This window comes from Copidosoma floridanum, unplaced genomic scaffold, assembly GCF_036245765.1.
Source record: "Copidosoma floridanum isolate Cflo_tuat_1 unplaced genomic scaffold, Cflo_Japanese_pri ptg000019l, whole genome shotgun sequence".
NCBI lineage: Eukaryota > Metazoa > Arthropoda > Insecta > Hymenoptera > Encyrtidae > Copidosoma > Copidosoma floridanum.
Window position 1 is genome coordinate 16,373,044 of NW_028321896.1, and position 21,041 is coordinate 16,394,084.

General features: G+C 34.8%; 3 protein-coding genes across 3 annotated transcripts in view; 1 reads left to right on the forward strand and 2 right to left on the reverse strand.

Annotated features, from left to right (window-relative positions):
- Rpp25 (ribonuclease P protein subunit Rpp25) overlaps window positions 1-21,041 on the forward strand; it is a 42,872-nt gene that overhangs the window by 6,054 nt on the left and 15,777 nt on the right. The window lies entirely within an intron of this gene.
- LOC106636523 (aromatic-L-amino-acid decarboxylase-like) lies at window positions 924-18,956 on the reverse strand. Its single transcript, XM_089593450.1, has 13 exons — window positions 18,683-18,956; window positions 17,619-17,732; window positions 16,512-16,563; window positions 15,870-15,940; window positions 15,500-15,742; window positions 14,847-14,972; window positions 14,303-14,541; window positions 14,059-14,233; window positions 13,063-13,228; window positions 12,918-12,967; window positions 12,695-12,837; window positions 1,304-1,373; window positions 924-1,128 (listed from the first exon to the last, which is right to left on the reverse strand). Exons 1-12 carry the CDS (start codon window positions 18,881-18,883, stop codon window positions 1,310-1,312), a joined length of 1,644 nt encoding a protein of 547 aa, XP_089449576.1. The 5' UTR covers window positions 18,884-18,956; the 3' UTR covers window positions 924-1,128; window positions 1,304-1,309.
- On the reverse strand, window positions 1,442-7,149 carry LOC106636643 (aromatic-L-amino-acid decarboxylase-like). The gene is made up of 11 exons (XM_089593541.1): window positions 6,876-7,149; window positions 6,195-6,308; window positions 5,622-5,673; window positions 4,387-4,457; window positions 4,008-4,250; window positions 3,807-3,932; window positions 2,563-2,801; window positions 2,325-2,499; window positions 1,793-1,958; window positions 1,669-1,718; window positions 1,442-1,588 (listed from the first exon to the last, which is right to left on the reverse strand). Exons 1-11 carry the CDS (start codon window positions 7,074-7,076, stop codon window positions 1,442-1,444), a joined length of 1,584 nt encoding a protein of 527 aa, XP_089449667.1. The 5' UTR covers window positions 7,077-7,149.

Consider the following 21,041-nt stretch of genomic DNA (forward strand, 5'->3'; position numbering starts at 1 on the left):
AATAACCTGGATTTCGGAAACCAGTGAGCTCTATGCGACGTAAAATTTATAAGGAGATATGGATGATACACGCGCATAAATAAAAATGATGAAAAGTAGGTGGTCGGCTAGAAAGAAGCTCGGCAGGTAGGATAATTAGCGATCTTCTCCCCTTCGTTCACGTTTCATCCGTGTGCAAATACTGGGGCCGAGCTTGCGGAAGCGTGGTAATATATTGGTGGTGAGGCGCGCGCGAGGCAAAAGGGGTGGTGGCAACACTCCCCTACGATTTATAAATAACCGTTTACTCTTTACCTACATTTAGAGGCGCGCGGGGATTTATGGGGGTGTACCGTGGACCTATATACGTGGGGCATCGAGCGGTGGACAGGTCAGCGCTCAATCAGCCGTTCAAACGCTCATTCCCGTCCTCTCTGTCTGACACTATTTTACACGTAGCGTTTTTTTTTTTTTTTTTTTTTTTTTTTTGTTGCTGTTGGAAATTAGATGAAGTTGAGAATTTTAAGAAGCGATCGTTCATGATAGCAATCTCCGCGATTTTTTTTTAATTATCGATGGCTCACCGTCTTGCGTTTCATTCGAATTTAAGTGGCTGAATTCGAGTTTTGTCAAAGTTTATAATAATTAATTTGGTGAAGATTGAAAATTTCAGAAACTATATTTCAAATGTAGGCCAATTTTTATGTACAGAACGTACGTAACTTTAATAATGTGCTATAAATAAAATACACAAGCGATAGTTGATAAATAGTTAATAAATGGAGTGATCGCACATTTTCTTGCTAGCATTATTTCTGTAGACATGCACATATTTTAAATGAGTGCTTCACTTTATGCTAACTATATTAAAATGTATTTATTTATTTATTTATTTATTAAAAAAAAACATTTTACTAGTTTTAACACATCATAGACAGTCATAATTTTTTAAAATTTTTATTACACACGACATACATTGAATTCCCTTTTTTAAAACTATTTATAATAAGCTCAACTGACCCCGCAGTCACGTATGAACCTCCTTTACGACTTGGTCCGAGACGGAGTGCGATGGGTTTCCGCTTTCTTGGTAGCTTGTATGTGTTGCCTACGTCTTAAGGTTAACTATTGTAACCAAGTAACGGAAGCCTGGAAGAATACATCAAAGTCATATTTTTGCATCTTGACAACAATAATTATAAATATTTGTTAACTTGGGGATGGATACAACTAAAAAAAAAAAATTTATTTTAAAGTGTTAAAAAATCTATAAAACAATTAGGTGCAAATTTTTAAGCAAAAATGACTAATTATTCTTTCCTACCAGAATTTACGATTCGCTAGTGTCCGCAGCATGCTTTAAATAGGCGATCGGTCGTGATACCCATGAACGTCTGCAAAAACCAAAGTCAATTTTAATGTTGTTGCTGTCTTTGGTTATAATAAAGAAAGAAAAAAATACTTACAGAGCAGGTTGAGACTTCAGGCTGCGGCTAGCAATCGTTGGCTGAGTTTCGGGCTTGTTGAGAAGTGGTATTTTGGCGAAGCCAGTTTGAGATGCAGGATCAGCCACGATGCGGGAAATAAATGTGTGCTTTTTGTGGGGTTTCTGTTTAAATAATTAATTATAATTATTAAATATTAAAAACAAAAAAGAATCCATGAAATTTTACGAATTAGAATAATCACCCTAGCCATCGTATCTGCGAGTATTTCTTTTATGATACTCCATGCAATCTCTGAAATTTTTTGTTTTGTTAGAAATGAACGAAGGCAATTCGTATAGGCGCAACAAAAAAATAGTAAATCTTACCGACATCCTCAAGTGTTGCATTAGGTGCACCGATGGCGAATCGGATTATATACTGACCATTGATCACAGAAGGTATCATGTGCAATTTACCAGAATCGTTGATGTTCATCAAAAACTCTTTGTTGAAATCGTCGGTTCCCTTGGCTCGGAAACAGACCAAACCTAACTATGGACGAGGGGTTAATATTATGATTTTTCATCGAGTGTAAGTTTTACGTGCAGGCCTAATTCTTACTTTATAAATTTAGATGTCTTTTGTAGTACGTCTTTTTGTCAAGTAAAGTCGATTTACTCAAATATACAAGTCCAGTCTTAAGTATGACTCATTTAAGGGTTCTAACCCAATATTGTATCGGCATTTAAAAATTTTACACGCCCTAAGGATTTTTAGTACTCACTTTTTAAATATAGTCTTACGAAATTTAGTGTAATTTGGGGTAAATTAAAATTAAATATATCTTAAACCGTATGTAGCGCTCAGCTGTCCCATATAGTCCCTGTGGGTTACACACTGTTTCTACAAGCAACTTACCAGCACATCGTTAACGATTTCGAACCGCGGGTCTGTTTTCACAAGCGCTTCAAAATGTTTGGCAACCTTCACGTGATTACGAATGTAGGCCTGCAGACCCGAGATGCCGTAGTTTCTCAAGACGAACCACAACTTGAGTGACCGGAATCGTCGACTCAGTGGCAGACTCCAGTTCCTTTAACATGTCAATGAAATATATATATATATTTCCTTTTTTAAAAAAAAAGGACAATATTACCTGTAGTCAATGGACGAGTCTTCGTTTGGATGCTCCAGATAAATCGGGTCGACTACCAGGGCTTTGATTACTTTCATCCTGTCGCGCACCCACAGACAGGAGCAATCGAAGTTGGTCAGCAAAAACTTGTTCGGGTTGGTGTTGAACGAGTCCGCGTACTCTATCCCAGCCATCAGGTACCTGAACTCTGGGCAGATGAACGAGTTTCCGGCGTACGCCCCGTCTACGTGAAGCCAGATCTGGTGGAAAATAAAAAAATGTGGATTCTTAGCTCAATTCTAGTAGGGAGATTAGTTGTACATTGCATCGAAACCGGTAGCAATAATTTGTTTTTTTTTTTACGAGTCTAAAAAAAAAAGTTTGTTATACGACTACCTGGAGCTTAGATAACCTTTTTCTTCTTCCAATTGATAAGTTTAGGTACTGGAATATTTAATTGATTTGAGTACAAGCGAAAATTACGTAATCGTGGCCGATCAAAATAGTGGTATTGGTTCTAGTCAAATAAAAGACTCCAAATTAGTCACTAACAAATTTGTTGAATGTGCATCTTGAGTCACTTTTCAATTATAATGTGTTTCTTCGACTATCAGAGCAGAAAAACGGAATGTTTTAAGGATAAAACTGCATTGAAATAATATAATTATGAAATGATCATAATGCTATGCAGTTGAAGTGAAACTTTGTTCCACATTACAGCGATAAAACATGAATCCCGACCTCAAACTAAAAGAAAAAAAAAATATGGCAAAGTAGGTTATGAAACAAAAATTCGCAGTTATAAAATGTAAATATAAATTGTATAACCTATAAATCTATAAAATAATTTCGATACCTAAAATTTTTTCAATTAACTAATTTTTTATTTTGTCTGACCTTAGTTTCTATAGGTAACGAACCATATTTTTTTAGCTTTTATGAATTTTTAAGGTTAGATTCACCAGATTATTCCTTGGATCTAATTTTTCTACACAATCATGTTTTATTTACCAACTAATGATTTTAGGGAGGGTTGGCGTCGAATAGTTAATCTGATTTTAACAAATGTTCTTTCGAGACAATATTAATTCACAAAAACTTTTGCCATGCATAACGCAAACCGGAAAATACCTTCTCTTCTTGTAACCTTGCACTTTGGTAAGGCAACATTTTTTTCCACTAGGAATTATTTTCCCGACTGATCGGAAAATGAAGAGAAATACTGTGTTTCTTGCCTAATTCTTACATTTTTTCACTTATCTTACCTCTTCGTACTTTCTGCAAACCGGTCCAATTTCCTCGAGATTATCGAATGCACAGCCGCCAGTCGTACCCAAGGTAGTGGACACGAAGAAGGGAATGAGGCCTGCAGCCACGTCGGCTTCAATAGCCTTTGAAAATAACAATCATTAGTCCTTTTCTACTTGGGCAGCTAGTAATTTGAAAGCATAGCGAGAGATAGCCACCTGTTCCAAAGTTGCACCACGGAGCGAGCTGTGCTCATCGGGTTCCAAAATGCGGAGCGTGAAGAAGCTAATCCTCGCGCCCTTTTCGACGCAGCTGTGGCTTTGGGTGCTGCAGTAGGCCACGAGCTTGCCCAGCAGTGCCGTCTCGTCGAGGTGCGCGTACTCTGGCTTTTCTTTTAGCCGAGCTATGGTATGGTCGCGGGCTGCCACCATAGCTACGAAAATGCAGTCCGACGCCGAGCCCTGTTGGATTTTTTTTTTTTTTTTTTTTTTTTGTTTACATGAGATAAACATATTTTTTGTAGGCTAATTTTACTTAAACTAGATTTTTTTTTTTTTTTTCATTTTTTTTTTGTGTATATAGTAGTGTAGGTTTTACCTGAAGACTGCCTCCACCCTGGCTGTTTTCGGTGAAGTACAGTAATTCTTTTGGCAAACCAATGGCCTTTCCTTGTAGTTGATTTATGGAAAGAAAAATTATTTATCAATCTTATACGTTTTATAATGCTCATCACAATGTGTTGGAAGTAATGTTTTTGTTAATACTTGGCAATGTTATTTAAATAATAATAACATGGTAAATATCTTAATACGCATTAAAAGTTAAATTACCCATGAAATTTCATTCAAAGCAATAATTTAAAAAAACCCTCAATTACAATTTCACGCGTACTGCTTTTACTAATATTAACTTATCACCGATGGTAATAAGGAACTAACTAACTCTATTAAAAACGTTACATTTAAATATAAGATAAAAACCCAACGTGCGAAAAATGTTGTTGCATATTATAATTTTGTTTTATCCATTTTTCAATTTACATTAACGAAACCTCATTTCCACGGCGTACCTACAAGTAAGTCGAGTTAGGTTACAGAAAATATTGCCGTTGGCCATAATTTATACCGATAGAAGGGAAGTTTCGATCGAGACTTTCACGGCGTACTGCATGTACAGATTAGTAAAAGTATTCTTACCCGTAACAAAATCATAGATTTCATGAAGATATCACGATATAATTTACAAATCCGGGATTTATTAATGATTTTAAGAGCAATCTAATAACTCCTTTTTTGACTCCGTCTATCCTTGATTGAAATGCTTTTTGACTTTTTAAGACGGGTCGTGCTCTGGGAGAGGAGCAATCCCACAAAAATTTTATAGTAACGAATTCCAACACTTGAGTAAAATTAATCCTATTTATTCCATTCAAAATGAGTTGTTTTTTTTTAGTAAAATGCTTCAAATATTTTGTTGGTATACAAATGAATAGTTGTCACCATAGTATAGTAAGTAACTTGTTTCTTATTTTATTAAATTTCAAATCAAAGTTCCTTGGTTCCCCGCCTACCTTTGTCTAATTGAAAAATTGACTTTACTTTTTCTTTTCAAGTCTATCAAGAAAGGGGGTATATCACGTACCAATGCGCCCTGCATATGGTACGTGACAAAAAATGGGCTTTAAATAATACTCGGGTAGTGTTAGAATGTGCCAATATAATTTTGCAAAATGTTGCCAAAAACTTCGAAGTTCATACGAGGCTGGTTTTAAAACAAAACAACGCGATGATGATATTTAGTGTCAGTGATTAAGAAATAAAAATCAGACTTACCAAACCAGTCAAGTACTATTGTCTCCAACTCCGTGCAGGAGGGTGAGGATGCCTGAAATGTAACAATGTAATTCAAAGATTTGACAATTTTATTTACATCAGCTTCAGGGTACACTCGTGCATGGGATTCTTTTATTGCCATGTTTGTCGATGAACAGTATCTCCGGATAAAAAAATTGTCATCATTATTGATTTATGTACGCAGCTTCACGTGAATTGGGTGTGGAAAATTCGCGTACATGGTTATCCGCATACACATTAATTTTGAATAAAACTGTTACTGATAAGTTCGTATACTAGCAATATTATGCTCGCCAATCGATAATTATTAATCACTTATTGTTTATAAAACACTAAAAAAAAGTAAAATGCTTGACAATATAAAAGAATATGATTGAAAATTATTGTCAAGTAATTGTTGTAAATATTTTATATGCAATATTTAATTGAATCAACGTTATTGATTCGTGGCGATAATTCATGGCGTGAAAAATCAAGTAAAATTTTTTTTTAAAGATTGCTCACTAAAACTTCATGGGGTAAAATTTTACGATAAAATTTGGATCCACTTACCCATGAGAATCCAATGCATCCCATGGCATCGCACAAAATGTCACCAAGGAGGGAAGGAAATGAGTTGCCTGCGGGGAAGTACGCGAAGAAACGCGGGTGTTGCCAGTGCACCAGCTAAGAGAGACATAGAAGAAAAAGAGGCCCAATTAGATTTTATTTTATCAGTTCGTATACATTTTTTTTAACCATGCAAATCATCAGGTGCACAATATTTATAAATAATTTAGCCTATAATTAGTAATGCTTCATATTTTTATACTGAATTCTATGGATAGATGGTCAATGATTTTTATTACATGAACTTACAAAAAAGGGCTAACTTATCGCATTCTGAGAAAAATAATGTACACTATCAAACTTTAATCAAAAAATTACATTTTTTAAATTGAATTATCTTCAGCATAACATTGAAAAAAAATTAAGCACTCTATGAATCAAATCCAACATTGGATAGTTTTTTATTAACAACTATAAAAAATGAGTTGATACTTTTTGGAGTGATAAGAAAAAAACGACTCTAAGGTCGATTTGAGGGGTGAATACAAAAAATTTTTCATCCAAACATTTTAAGATGTTTTCATATTATTATTTTTATCAGTCGATATCACTGATTACGTTAAAAATTAAAATACAATAAAAAACCACAATCTCATAGGAAATGAAAAAAATGAGAATACTGACCCCTGGTACAATTTTGTTCTCGACATCCTTTACAATTTCGTCCCATGATTCCGGGTCCATGGGTGCCTCGGACGGCAGCAATGGTTTAAGGAATCCCGGCTGGAGGTCCGGTGTGACCCTTTTATCCTTTATAGTGCTAACAAACTCGCAGATGTAGTCTATCATCTCTTTGCCGCGCTCGCGGAATTCGTCGATATCCATTTTTTTCTTTTTTTTTTTTCACCCCTTTACGTAATATTAGCCCAAAAACGTTATAGTTGAAGAGAAGTGGTGTCTTCTGCACGAAAATCGGTATGGAGTAAATTCAGCTTGGCAGTGATCTTATATACCGTGCCAAGTGACACACGGGGAGAGGGAACAGCCAATAAGGCGAGTGGTTTGTCGAAATCCGCATCTTAATAACTTGCAATCACTTATTTCTTTTCCTTTGACTTCTTCAGCTCTTTGAAAATGTGAAAGAGATAATTCTTTTCCCCTTCACAATTTTTCAAAGTCCGAAGTTCGTCGTATGCGCGATAAGAGCAAAATCAATTAAAATATCAATGTCCGCTGTAATGCAGATGAAAGAAAAATTGAGAAATGTGCGAATGTTTGGCAAAATGTCACGCCAGGGCACAACCAAGAGGGGACTTTGCGATCTTTGATTTTGCCGAATGAAAGGTACGTGGCTGGGTCACGTTCTCTTTCTAATTTTTAATGCTGGAGAAAAGACAGGCCTACACTAGAGATGAGTAGATAAATAGTACTACTCATCTCTGCCTACACCAATCAGAGTCCAACCTGAGAGTTGCCTCTCCTTCCAGAAAAGGAGACCTATTCTCGATAGACTATTAAAGGTAGTCTATACACGTTTGTATAGACATCAAACAAGATACAAGTGGCACGTATAAAAAAAAAAAAAAAAAAAAAAAAAAACAATGTAATTAGTGTAATATGTCTCCTTGTATCTTGTTAAACGTTGCATATAAGTTTGACTTAATTGTCAATAGTAGCCGTATAGTATTTATTATCCTTCTATCCAGGGGGATATTATTGGTTGATAGGAATAAAGTAATGGCTAATCTAGATTTGCCATTTGTCTTTAACGACTTATAATTTATTTGGAATGTCCCAAGCAGCGAGTTATTCTGGGGTTTTCCGAGTGTTTATTGCAACATCATTTTCCGCGGCTGGTGTAGTTCACGTTATGCTGGACTCGTAATCAGACGACCAAGTGGCAGCTAGTGTATTACCAGCAGGGTGTCCTTCGTACATGAAAAAATTCGGGAAATTAGTTTAACCATGAGAATTTTTATTTCTTTTGCTGCAAAAATTTTATAGAATATCTATCACCATTTTCCTTGTGCGGTAATTACTTGAAGTGATTTGAAGTACATATTTATCGAATTCAATGTCAACGTCAACAGTTGTGTGACCCATACCGCATAGATAAGAGAGTATATCTACTCGAATATACTTTTGAATTTATACTCTTTTTTTCTGCAACTGATCATTAACGATAGATTGCATTGTATTAAAATTGATACTCAAGCTAGAATACTCATGTTAACTAAAAAATATCATTAAAACAAATCCATCTGATACATTTTACCGCAGACAAGATAAAAAGTTGTTGATACAACTAAAAATGCATAAAAAACATTCAATTATGGTCTAAAGACGGACATATAAATATTCAACAAAGATATTCGCACTACATACATTTTTTTTTTATGAAAAAATGCTCACTTATCTCCTTTGTAAGATGCAACGGTTGGAGGTATACATTTAGCTTCGATACATCTTTTATGTCTCTTAATAGAAATCTTGATAAAAAAACGTCTGTTAAAAGTCTCAGAAACATTAGTCGATTCAATTATTGTACTTACTAATACAGCTGAAAAAGCTAAAAGAGAATTTATAGAAATTAGCTTGATAAAAAATGCTAAGGAATTATAAAAAAAACAATTATCGGAGAGACGACTGTAACAAGGGTTGTGGGTAATAATAATTAATATATACTGCCCTATGAAATCTTTTCTAGTGGTTACTCTGACTGTGCATGAAAGAGGGTTTTCTATTAACAAAGACTGCATTGCGGAAAAACAAAAAAAAAATCGTTCGTCTCTCAAAAAATAATTTATGATGCTATTAAATCAAGTAAAAAAAATTTACACAGCACGAAAAGAAGCATTATTTGTTTTTTTGCGGGTTCAAAGTTGCAAAACAAATCCATCACGGGGTGTTTTTGCCCTTATTTGCATACAATGGATGGACTCATCGAATCAACTGAAAAACTCTCTAATATATCAGTAAACGTTATTTAAAATCATATTGCCACAAAAAAAATTGTTGATAAGATTATTGTCACACAAATTGATATCAACGGTTAATGACGAATAGAAATAAGGGCAAAAACTCCAGGGTATTGGTAAAAACAAATTTTTCTTAGCTTGAACCGAAAGTTAAAATTCCAATAGCTAGACGAAAAAATAAAAATCGGCTCAGCGTGCACTTCTCCCGCAAGTTAATCGCTGCATATACTTTTAGCATTAGGTAAATAATTAATTATAAAAGAGTGGCATTGACTCAGCGATTAGCGTGCTGATCACACATACATCACTCGTCTCGGTATTGTTATTTTTTTTCAGAGCTGTTTTCAACAAAAAAACATCCAAAACATCATCTATTGTACATGGGTTTTTTTCTAGAATTTTCCTTTGTAGTAGATACTAATATATAGGGAACAAACGGTAGTCCCGAGGATAGTCCTGCATTTAATAAAGAAAAGTCACTGTAAGTGCGCGGCTAAAAGGTTTTTTTACTCATAAAACTTGGTTTTTACTTAATAATCTTATTGTAGTCCCAATGGCTGATGCATTTACGTATGTGAACACGATTTTTATTACATCACTGAATGCAGAGCCAAAGACGAAGGTGAAGGTCAGATAAATATATAACATAACAACAATATAATATCAGACCGAGTTGCAATCACTGCGGAGCAACAGTAGTGTACATATAGTTACATGCTTATACTGTAGTTTGCCGATGCAGAGATAAAAATATATGCGCAGTATATGCTCTGTGCAGCTAAACAGCAAGATAAAAATAACTGATTTTACTCCTCGGAATCAGAGATCCGTAACAAACTTTCCCAAAGTCATGCATTGATAAACAAATGACCGAATCACGACATTCAACGCAAAGTGTCTTCATTTTAACTTTAGATAAATGAACCAGACAATTATTACGTTTATTCTCTGGATATGTAAATTATCAGAAATAATCAATCGAACTAAAATTGAACTATAATTCGTAAAAAATGTCATTTAATTTTGGCTCATTTGTACAGAAATTATAATTGTTTACTCGTATAGTGCACAGACAAAGATAGCTCGTTACTCACGTAAAGTACAATCGAAGAAGGGCGTTTGTTTATCGATGCATACTTTATTCTTGTACAAAGTAAGCAAAGACGCTCTTATCAGTCATTGATTCGCTTAATTGTTTTTATAATTGTTTAGTTATCTGGAGATAAAATGAAGATACTCAGTGTCACGTGGTGATTGCGTCGTTTTTTTATTTATCTACAGATAAAAAAGAAAACGCCCTCGTAACATAGTGATTTCCCTGTATCTGTTTATCAATGCATAATTTATTTATGTAGAAAAATAACTGCTCTGACTTATGTAAAAGTTGACTTGTTTATTTATTTATATTTATTTGTGATAATTACAAAGTATAACCGAAGGTGTCGTGTTTAAGTCAGAAATGATATAACCGAACATCATAGGAAAGCAAACATGGTTACCATAAAATTTATGCAAAAATTTTTTTTTTAATTTTTACCTGTTTTGACACAAATTTTGAGTGATAACGTCTTCAACTAAAATTTAAGTTGATAAGTACTGACACTTGGCTCCGAATGGAATACTTATAATGACGATCGCTGCTTTTATTTTTCTCTTCCTGATTTCATTTTTTTTCGCGGATAATTTTACTTGTACTTTTTTCGTCTGACTTACTCTCTAATTTAATCAAAGTTTATATGTCTATAAACGCGAGGTACTCGTTCCTTTTTATTTTTTTCTAAATCATTTGGATACTAATCTAAGAATGTACACCAATTCGGAGTGTAAACTTTAAAATTGTAATTTAAAACTGTAATTATTCGATTATTAAAAAGCTATTTAAAAAATAAATCATGAATATGTATTACGAGCCAATAATATAAAGTTATTTTTACGATTCTTTTTTTCATAGCAAATTTCGAGATGGGATATCATTTATCTCATAGGAAATTATGTTGAAATTTCATGTTCGCAAAAATTACGAGCCAAATCGCAATTGGCACGCTGTAAAACTATTGAAATAATGTGCGAGTCGCTTATACCTGAAAGCATTTATGTATGGAAGTCTCATTCGTGTGAAAATATTGTAAAGATATGGTGGTATTTAATTAAAAGCTTTTACGTTTTGATTATTTTCAACTTCAAATTACATGGTCAATAGTGAAAAATGATATTTTTTTCTCGCTTTATAGCTCTATTTCTGTAGATATGCACATATTTTAAATGAAAACTGCACTTTTTACACAATACCTGAGTGTATATTTTAAATTAATGGTTCGGATTCTCTCGTTCACAAACCTTTTCGTTGTGATGCAGGTACTTCCGAGAGACGTTTTTATTTTTGTTATAGTTTTCAGTCATCGAGGCTATCTACTTATATAAGAAGCTATTGTGGCTATAGTATTCACCCTATCACGTTACGTTAGTATAGGTAAGTACCCATTGTAAGTAGACAACTTACTGCAAATAGTGTACCGATCGTCCCCCTACGATTTCTGATCGGCAAGTCTGCGTACGATGCTAACTACATTAGTGTGTATTTAAATATTTACAAAAAAAAAATAATTATGTAAGGTTGAACCCATAAACAATCATAATTTTTTGAAGTCTTTATTACATACGTATGGATATACATTGTATTACTTTTTTTTTTCGTTTTTTTTTTTTTTTGTAACTAGCTCTGTTGATCTCGGAGTTGCGTATGGGTGTCCTTTAAGCTCATCTGTTGGATGACCTGGTCCGAGATGGAAAGGCGTATGGCGATGTGTAACCGCTGCCTAGATAGCTTGTATGTGTTGCCTATGTCTTAAGGTATACTATTTTATCCAAGTGAAATACGAAAATCTGAAAAAATACATCAAAGTCATATTTTTGCAACTTGACAATGATGATTGTAAATATTTGACAACTTGGGCAAGGAGACCTTTTCAAATACAACTATAGCTCAATAAGTTGTGTTTCTGTTTTAGTGCATTATTTGTACTGAAAATTAATTTTATTACTACTTATGGCACAGTACTTGACAAAAAAATTCATCCTAAAAATAAAAAAATTTAGTAGAAAAAGTGTCATAGTATTTGAAAATAATTGTTAAAATAACCATTTATCTTCATTGTCTCGAAAATACATCGCACTGTTTTTTATGGGTTTGTTCAAGAAAAAAAAAGTTTTCAGCCCAAATGCACTCAATTGAACAGGAAATGTTTTGCCAAACGTTCAAAAATTCCTGAAGTAATTGTTTTTAAATTTGCTGAGTATGCGTACTAATAACTAATTTTCCTGTCTTAAGGCGTTTTTTTTATTTTGATTTTTTTATTTCAAACTACTATTTTTTACCTGAATTACGATTCGCCAGTATCAGCAGCATCACGTGTGTGCTTCAAATAGGCAAGTGGTCGTGATACCCATGAACGTCTGCAAAAACCAAAGTCAATTTTAATGTTGTTGCCGTCTTTGGTTATGATAAAGAAAGAAAAAAATACTTACAAAGCAGGTTGAGACTTCAGGCTGCGACTAGCAATCGTTGGCTGAGTTTCGGGCTTGTTGAGAAGTGGTATTTTGGCGAAGCCAGTTTGAGATGCAGGATCAGCCACGATGCGGGAAATGAATGTGTGCTTTTTGTGGGGTTTCTGTTTAAATAATTAATTATAATTATTAAATATTAAAAACAAAAAAGAATCCATGAAATTTTACGGATTAAAATAATCACCCTAGCCATCGTATCTGCCAGGATCTCCTTTATCATGCTCCACGAAACCTCTGAAATGTTTTTTTTTTTTTTGGTAACAAATAAGTACAGTATAATGAAATATGTGTGAAATTCGTGAGTGTAATAAATAAATTGTCAATCTTACCGACATCTTCAGCCGTTGCATGTGGTGTGGTGACGCAGAATCGAATTATATACTGACCATTGATCACAGCGGGTACCATGTGCAATTTACCAGAATCGTTGATGTTCAGCAAAAACTCTTTATTGAAATCGTCGGTTCCCTTGACTCGGAAACACACCAAACCTAACTATGGACGAGGGGTTAATATTATGATTTTTCATCGAGTGTAAGTTTTGCACGCAGAGACGAGCTGGACTAATTCGCACAGGGGAAAATAGAATACTTAAAATTAAGGTATCTTTTCTAGTAAGTACTTTTTTAGGTCAAGTAAAGTTGATCCACTCATTTATACAAGTCTTAAGTATGCATGACTTTTAAGTGTCCTAACCCAATGTATTAATTTTAAAAATTTTACACGCTGCATGGTAATTTTTTGAAATATGTGAATCATTACTGCAATCAGTGTTTGTTTTTACAAAGTGTAATTAAAATTACGATTTCATTAAATTATTCTTGGTTTGGACATAAAATGAACTATAAGATGTTAATGACGGCAATAATACTGTAACGTATTGGGTATTACACAGGATTTTTTTTATAGCAAATAAAAATAGAAGAACTCTGACGTATAAAACAATTTAACGATCACTCAATACTATTTAAGAATTATAAAAACTTTTCAAAATATGTACCATGAAAAATGAACATTTTGATAAACCTGATCTGTCCAGTTCAAGAAAAAATAAAAATCTTAAAATTTTTACGGTTTGTACGCGTTCCGCCTTTCCGTACATTACCAATGGGGTCCCTTCGATCAGCAAACTCAGCCTGGATGGCGTACTGTAGCTGAGAGAAAAATGGCGTCACTGACACACTATTACTATAAGTGACGGCAATATACGGTAATGTGGACTTACTTATGTGACAACATTTTTCTTGTAGCTACAGTACGCCATCTATGCTGAGTTTGCGTTTTGTAGGGACCACAAAGGTACACCATATCTACTTTCAACTTACCAGCACATCGTTGACGACTTCGAACCTCGAGTCTTTTTTAACGAGCGCTTCGAAATGCTTGGCAAGCTTCACGTGATTACGAATGTAGGCCTGCAGACCCGAGATACCGTAATTTCTCATGACGAACCACAACTTGAGTGACCGGAATCGTCGACTCAGTGGCAGACTCCAGTTCCTTTGAAAAGTCAATCGTTCCCACGTCGATCAAATATGATTTTTTGAAAAAAATTTTAAAAAGTATTACCTGTAGTCAATGGCCGAGTCTTCGTTTGGATGCTCCAGATAAATCGGGTCGACTACCAGGGCTTTGATCACTTTCGTCCTATCGCGCACCCACAGACAGGAGCAATCGAAGTTGGTCAACATGAACTTGTTCGGGTTGGTGTTGAACGAGTCCGCGTACTCGAGTCCGGCCATCAGGTACCTGAACTCTGGGCAGATAAACGAGCTACCTCCATACGCTCCGTCCACGTGAAACCAGATCTGATGAAAAAGAAAACCGAAAGATAATTATTTTTTCTCAGTCCTAAGAGATATCATTACTATACAGAATTTCTCGCAGTCATCGTATAATTTTGAGATGCCATTTGCGAAAGAGTTAATAATAGGGAGATTAGGTATTAGCTTCGCATTACATTGCATTAACTTTTCGATACATCGCATATCGTCATAAGGGACAACACTGGGACAATTTCTTGACTTTTCCGGCCTATGGTCGTAATGTACCATATCTTGTTTGATGCCGATGTTTACGTTTTGATTTCCGATATTTTGTTTATTTAACTTACCCCTTCGTACTTTCTGCAAACTGGTCCAATCTCCGTAAGTTTGTCGAATGCGCAGCTGCCGGTCGTACCCAAGGTAGTGGACACGAAGAAGGGAATGAGGCCCGCAGCCACGTCGGCTTCAATAGCCTTTGAAAATAACAATCATTTAGTCATTTTCTACTTATGTAACTACATTGTAAGATCCAAGTGTGGTAAAGTACACATTTAGAGCGTGTCATCAAAATTTCCGTTTTGATGAGATGCATTATAGTAGACTTGATAAATGTTTTACAAAAAACCAAACTGATGCTTTGCGAACTACAGCATCTAATTAATTAAACTAATCTTTTTTTTCTCTAACGATTGACATAAGAAGGCTGTAGGTAGTAAAATACTTCTGTAACAGATTTCACACACTTGTAAATGTGTTAAATCAGTGACAGCCCAGCTTTTACACTACACAGCTTTCTTACATTGACTTTTCCCATTCAAATGTGTCTAATTTAATGGAACTGGTTAACCAGTTGGTGCACCATTAATTTTGTTCTTATCCACGCCAACACGATGTGTATTATAAAAAACAAAATTTCAACTATACACTTTTCAAACGTATCAATTAACACTCTTTGATTTACAATGTAATGGTATTCTACACCATAGCGAGAGATAGCCACCTGTTCCAAAGTTGCACCACGAAGCGAGCTGTGCTCATCGGGTTCCAAAAGACGGAGCGTGAAGAAGCTGACCCTCGCGCCCTTTTCGACGCAACTGTGGCTTTGGGTGCTGCAGTAGGCCACGAGCTTTCCCAGCAGTGCCGTCTCGTCGAGGTGCGCGTACTCTGGCTTTTCTTTTAGCCGAGCTATGGTATGGTCGCGGGCTGCCACCATAGCTACGAAGATGCAGTCCGACGCCGAGCCCTGTTGGATTTTTTTTTTTTTTTGTTTACATGAGATAAACATATTTTTTGTAGGCTAATTTTACTTAAACTAGATTTTTTTTTTTTTTTTCATTTTTTTTTTGTGTATATAGTAGTGTAGGTTTTACCTGAAGACTGCCTCCACCCTGGCTGTTTTCGGTGAAGTACAGTAATTCTTTTGGTAATCCCATTGCCTTTCCTTGTAGTTGATTTATGGATAGAAAAATTATTTATCAATCTTATACGTTTTATAATGCTCATCACAATGTGTTGGAAGTAATGTTTGTGTGCCCTAGTTTAGGTAAAATTACGGTTAAAAATGTTTTTAATTACTTAGCAATTTTTCGTGATAATAATAATAATAATAATAATAATAATAATAATAATAATAATAATAATAATAATAATAGTAACAACAAAAAAGCTTGGCCTTTCTCTTTTTGAGTCCAAGAAAAAAGGGGCACAGCTTGTATCAATGTACCCTTACTTAAACTTTTTCCAAATTATGTACAAAAAAACTAAAGTTCTTGTAAAAGTTTTGGAATTTCTTGCTAAAAAAGTATTGCAAAACTTCTTCAAAACAAAACACTTGTAACTTTTGAAAATTTTTTGCAAAACTTAAATATTTTGACTGGGGTAAATTAAGGAATAAGTATGTAGCGAGCACATATGTCTGCAGTTGTCATTCGTTGCAGCGTTGCTTTGGTTTAAAATTTAGCTAGTAATGATGATAGTGGCGGTAGTGATTAGGAAATGAAAATCAAACTTACCATACCAGTCGAGGACTATTGTCTCCAACTCCGTACAGGAGGGCGAGGATGCCTGAAATGTCGAATATAAAGTATGAAAATAATTACTCGTTAATCTAGAAATTTTATTCACATAAGCTTTAACCTTTAGAGGCCGGGAAAATTCGGGTTCATATCGACTTTTTTTTTACCCAAAATTTATGAATAATTTGAGTAGATAACTCGTTTCAGACACTTGATCTGACAGGTGGTCGAAATATCGACTACTCCTGGCCACTAAAGGTTAAGGTAAATTCGTGCATGAGATTCCCTTAGTTTTTCTTTCATTTCGATGTTGGTAAAAGAATCGTATCTCCGGGTAACAAAACTTGAATTATTAACTTATTACCTTGTGTATACAACTTATTTGAATTGGGTGGGCAATAATTTTTCAGTTGGTAATTAAGCGCTCTTTTATCAGAACACAACCAAAAAGTAAAATATTTAACAAGTAAAAAAAAAGATAATTAATAATATAGTCAGCTTATTACTCAGTACACTATTTTATACGAAATATTTTAATGAATCAATATAAAATTAAATGACACGACAGTTGATGGCTTGAATTAAAAATTACATGAGTTAAAATTTTACGAGTTATCAAAAGACCCTTTAAGAGAAAAACAATTTTTCCGCCCTCGGGTGGTTTTGGGAGGCTGGTACTTCCTCGGGCAAAAAAGCAGTTTTCCGATACTCGTTCGAAAAGTCTCCTTTACGAACCTCGTTACGGACCTCGCCTTCGGCTCGAGCCGCAAACCTCTCGGTTCGCAAACAAAGACTTTTCAAACTCGTAGGAAAACTACCATTTCTTACCATGGGCCCAAAGTGCAACTGTCGCTTTGCGCCCTCGGGTCACACTTTGCGCCCTTGTAATCACTTTGGGCCCATGGGCAGAAAGTGATTCACTGGGCGCAAAATTGCACTTTGCGCCCTTGGTATGAAAAACATTACACGAGACTCGGGCACCAACCTACAACAAGCGTTTGTACCTCATGTTTGTACTTTGTGCCCTAGTGACGTAATGTACCATTAAAAGCAACGTAACAGCTGTCAATGATGCCGAGGGTGGAGATATTTGCATCAACTTACCCAAGAGAATCCTATGCATCCCATGGCATCACACAGAATGTCACCAAGGAGGGAAGGAAATGAGTTGCCTGTTGGAAAGTACGCATGGAAATGTGGGTGCTGCCAGAACACAAGCTAAGAGACACAAAGAATAAATAGATTCGATTAGATTTTTTTTTTATTTTTGTGTACAATATTTTTTTAATTATGCCAATAGTCACATGCACAATGTTACTAAACAATTTAGTCTTACACTTGGATACCACTTAAATGGTAATTGACGATGCTCTTGAAAACATTTCAAAAAAGGTCTATTTGCATTGTGACAAATCATCAATTAACTAGTTCGTAAATGAAGAATTAAAAAGTACTTATTACGGGGGTTCATTGATTTTTTCTGATTCCCGAACTTCAAAATAATTCAATTTGTAAAGAAATGAAAATAATAATTAAGAAATGGAATGATAAAGACAGTAAGAAGATTAGACGCCGACGTTGATCTAAAATTTTTTGCACTATATAATGCAAGAGGTACAAAAATAGTACAGAAATTACAAAGTTCAAAATAAAAACAATCGATACTATAATTTACCTTGAAAATCTGATTCTAACGCGTAAAACGATGAATAATTATTTCAACTCGTCAAAAGTATACTTTTTCAGCATTAACCTTATCATATATACGAGTTAAATCCTTTGTTTGTAGTAATGAAAAAATACATTGCCCTTCGTGTATTATTTAATAAAGTTAACTTTTATTTATCTTATAATGTAAAAGTTGATTATATTTTGCATTTCATTAAAAAAAATTCCAGTAAATGTATGGATAAAATAAAGCATTGGATAATTTATTCTTTAACAGCAAGCAAGAACGCACTTTTTAAGTGATGAGAAAAAAGGACTCCCAAATCGATCTAAGGGATTCATATAAAAAAAATTTCATCAGTACATTTGTTGATGCTTCCGCCATTATTTCTGTGAAATAGTATCACTGATCACGTTAAAAATCAAAATTTGACAATAAATCACAAAAATTCCAATGTCATTGAAAAAAAAATAATAATAATAATAATGAGTATACTGACCCCTGGTACAATTTTATTCTCTACATCCTTCATGATGTCGTCCCATGATTCCGGGTCCATGGGTGCCTCGGACGGCAGCATTGGTTTAAGGAATCCCGGCTCGAGATCCGGTGTGACCCTCCGATCCTTTATAGTGCTAACAAATTCGCAGATGTAGTCTATCATCTCTTTGCCGCGCTCGCGGAATTCGTCGATATCCATTTTTTTCTTTTTTTTTTTCACCCCTTTACGTAATATTAGCCCAAAAACGTTATAGTTGAAGAGAAGTGGTGTCTTCTGCACGAAAATCGGTATGGAGTAAATTCAGCTTGGCAGTGATCTTATATACCGTGCCAAGTGACACACGGGGAGAGGGAACAGCCAATAAGGCGAGTGGTTTGTCGAACTGGCAGGAGAAATTTTGCATCTTGATAACCTGCGATCACCTATTGATGTTCCTTTGACCTTGTCAACTCTCTGAAAATGTGAAAGAGATAAATCTTTTCCCCTTCACAATTTTTCAAAGCCCGAAGTTCGTTGTACACACGATAAGAGCAAAACCAATGACAATATCAACGTCCACTGCAATTGAGATGATCCTCGAATGAAAAATTGAGAAATGTCCGAATGTTTGACGAGATACATACAATTTTATTTTATTTTGCCTCCACCAAACGTTTTCTTGTAGATATATTTTATTTTTATTTTTATGTACGCTTCGACTGCTTGGTAACAACAATAAGTAGCTTTTTATTAATAATCATACATTCACTTTGCTACATTCCTTTTTTTTGCGTACCCCCTTTGTGCACATAGTTCCCGTCACCTGTGGTGCTAATAACAACTTTGATAACCATTTACTTGTATTGACAGGATATTTATGTATACTAGTAACACATTCAATACCTTGTTTACTTTTTAGGAGTTAAAAGTTTCGAAACAATCCGATAGGGGTCGTAAGAAGTCTCTGTAACACTATTCATCTGCTTGGCGTATGCTACGCTTCCTTGAGTTTTTCCACACTTGGCATTGATTAGTATTCAAAGAGCCTCTAGATAAACCAGAGTACCCCAACTGGGTGTAGGCCAGAGCTGTTATACATGGCTCACTGATGAATCCACACCAACAGCTCCGGGACGAAGCCAATAGACCAAGTGGTGATTTAATCTTTCACCATCGTCATTTGCCTGAGTGCCGACAATTAGACTGATCAAATTAGCTGAAAAACTTTATATTTTTAATAGAAGTCATTGATAAGCACAATGATGGTGCACTCTTAACAGCCTACTCGACTTTAGGGTTTCTAAGGAAGCGCTGTATAGTAGGTTGATTTACATTTTACATTTCTCTCGTCCTCCCATCTCTTCTTTATAGTTTTCAGATCTGGAGACCGTACATGAACTTGTCTATGAATCATATCAAAATGTTTCAGCATAGTTTTCTAGGTTTCTTATCATACAGACTCGGTTGATCTAATCTCATAAAGCGTCTTTGTTTTTTTTCTAAATGAATAAATTATGCACTGATAAACGGACAAGCCAATCACTGCGTGACGAGGGTTTTTGTTGTATTGATAGGTTAACAAACAACGCACAAATAAATAAATGACCATATCACTGTTGACGCTGAGTATGTTCATTTTATCTTTAGATGAATAAATAATTGGAAAAACAATCTAGTCAATCACTGCAAACCGAGGGTGTCTCCTACTTTATGTGAAAGAAAATTATGCATTGATTAACAAACGGCTTTATCACTGCGTGTATTTTAAGCTTTAGATAAATAATTAATTATAAAAGAGTGGCGTTGACTCAGCGATTAGCGTGCTGATCACACATACATCATTCGTCTCGGTATTGTTATTTTTTTTCAGAGCTGTTTTCAACAAAAAAACATCCAAAACATCATCTATTATACATGGGTTTTTTTCTAGAATTTTCCTTTCGTATTAGTAGTTAGTAGATACCAATGTATAGAAAACAAACGGTAGTTCCGAGGATAGTCGTGCATTTAATAAGGAAAAGTCACTGTAAGTGCGCGGCTAAAAGATTTTTTTACTCATAAAACTTGGTTTTTACTTAATAATCTTATTGTAGTCCCAATGGCTGATGCATTTACGTATGTGAACACGATTTTTATTACATCACTGAATGCAGAGCCAAAGACGAAGGTGAAGGTCAGATAAATATATAACATAACAACAATATAATATCAGACCGAGTTGCAATCACTGCGGAGCAACATTAGTGTACATACAGTTACATGCTTATACTGTAGTTTGCCGATGCAGAGATAAAAATATATGCGCAGTATATGCTCTGTACAGCTAAACAGCAAGATAAAAATAACTGATTTTACTCCTCGGAATCAGAGATCCGCA

What these genes read in the sequence shown, in the direction of transcription:
- LOC106636643 (XM_089593541.1), bottom strand. Translation starts at nt 7,076, where the DNA reads ATGGATATCGACGAATTCCGCGAGCGCGGCAAAGAGATGATAGACTAC. An exon ending in GATGCATTGGATTCTCATGG is followed by an intron (nt 5,674 to 6,194) that starts GTAAGTGGATCC and finishes GTTACATTTCAG; the next exon opens with GCATCCTCACCCTCCTGCAC. An exon ending in GACTCGTCCATTGACTACAG is followed by an intron (nt 2,500 to 2,562) that starts GTAATATTGTCC and finishes GACATGTTAAAG; the next exon opens with GAACTGGAGTCTGCCACTGA.
- LOC106636523 (XM_089593450.1), bottom strand. Translation starts at nt 18,883, where the DNA reads ATGGATATCGACGAATTCCGCGAGCGCGGCAAAGAGATGATAGACTAC. An exon ending in TGGCAGATACGATGGCTAGG is followed by an intron (nt 12,838 to 12,917) that starts GTGATTATTTTA and finishes TTATTTAAACAG; the next exon opens with AAACCCCACAAAAAGCACAC. An exon ending in CTGAAGTCTCAACCTGCTTT is followed by an intron (nt 1,374 to 12,694) that starts GTAAGTATTTTT and finishes TGGTTTTTGCAG; the next exon opens with ACGTTCATGGGTATCACGAC.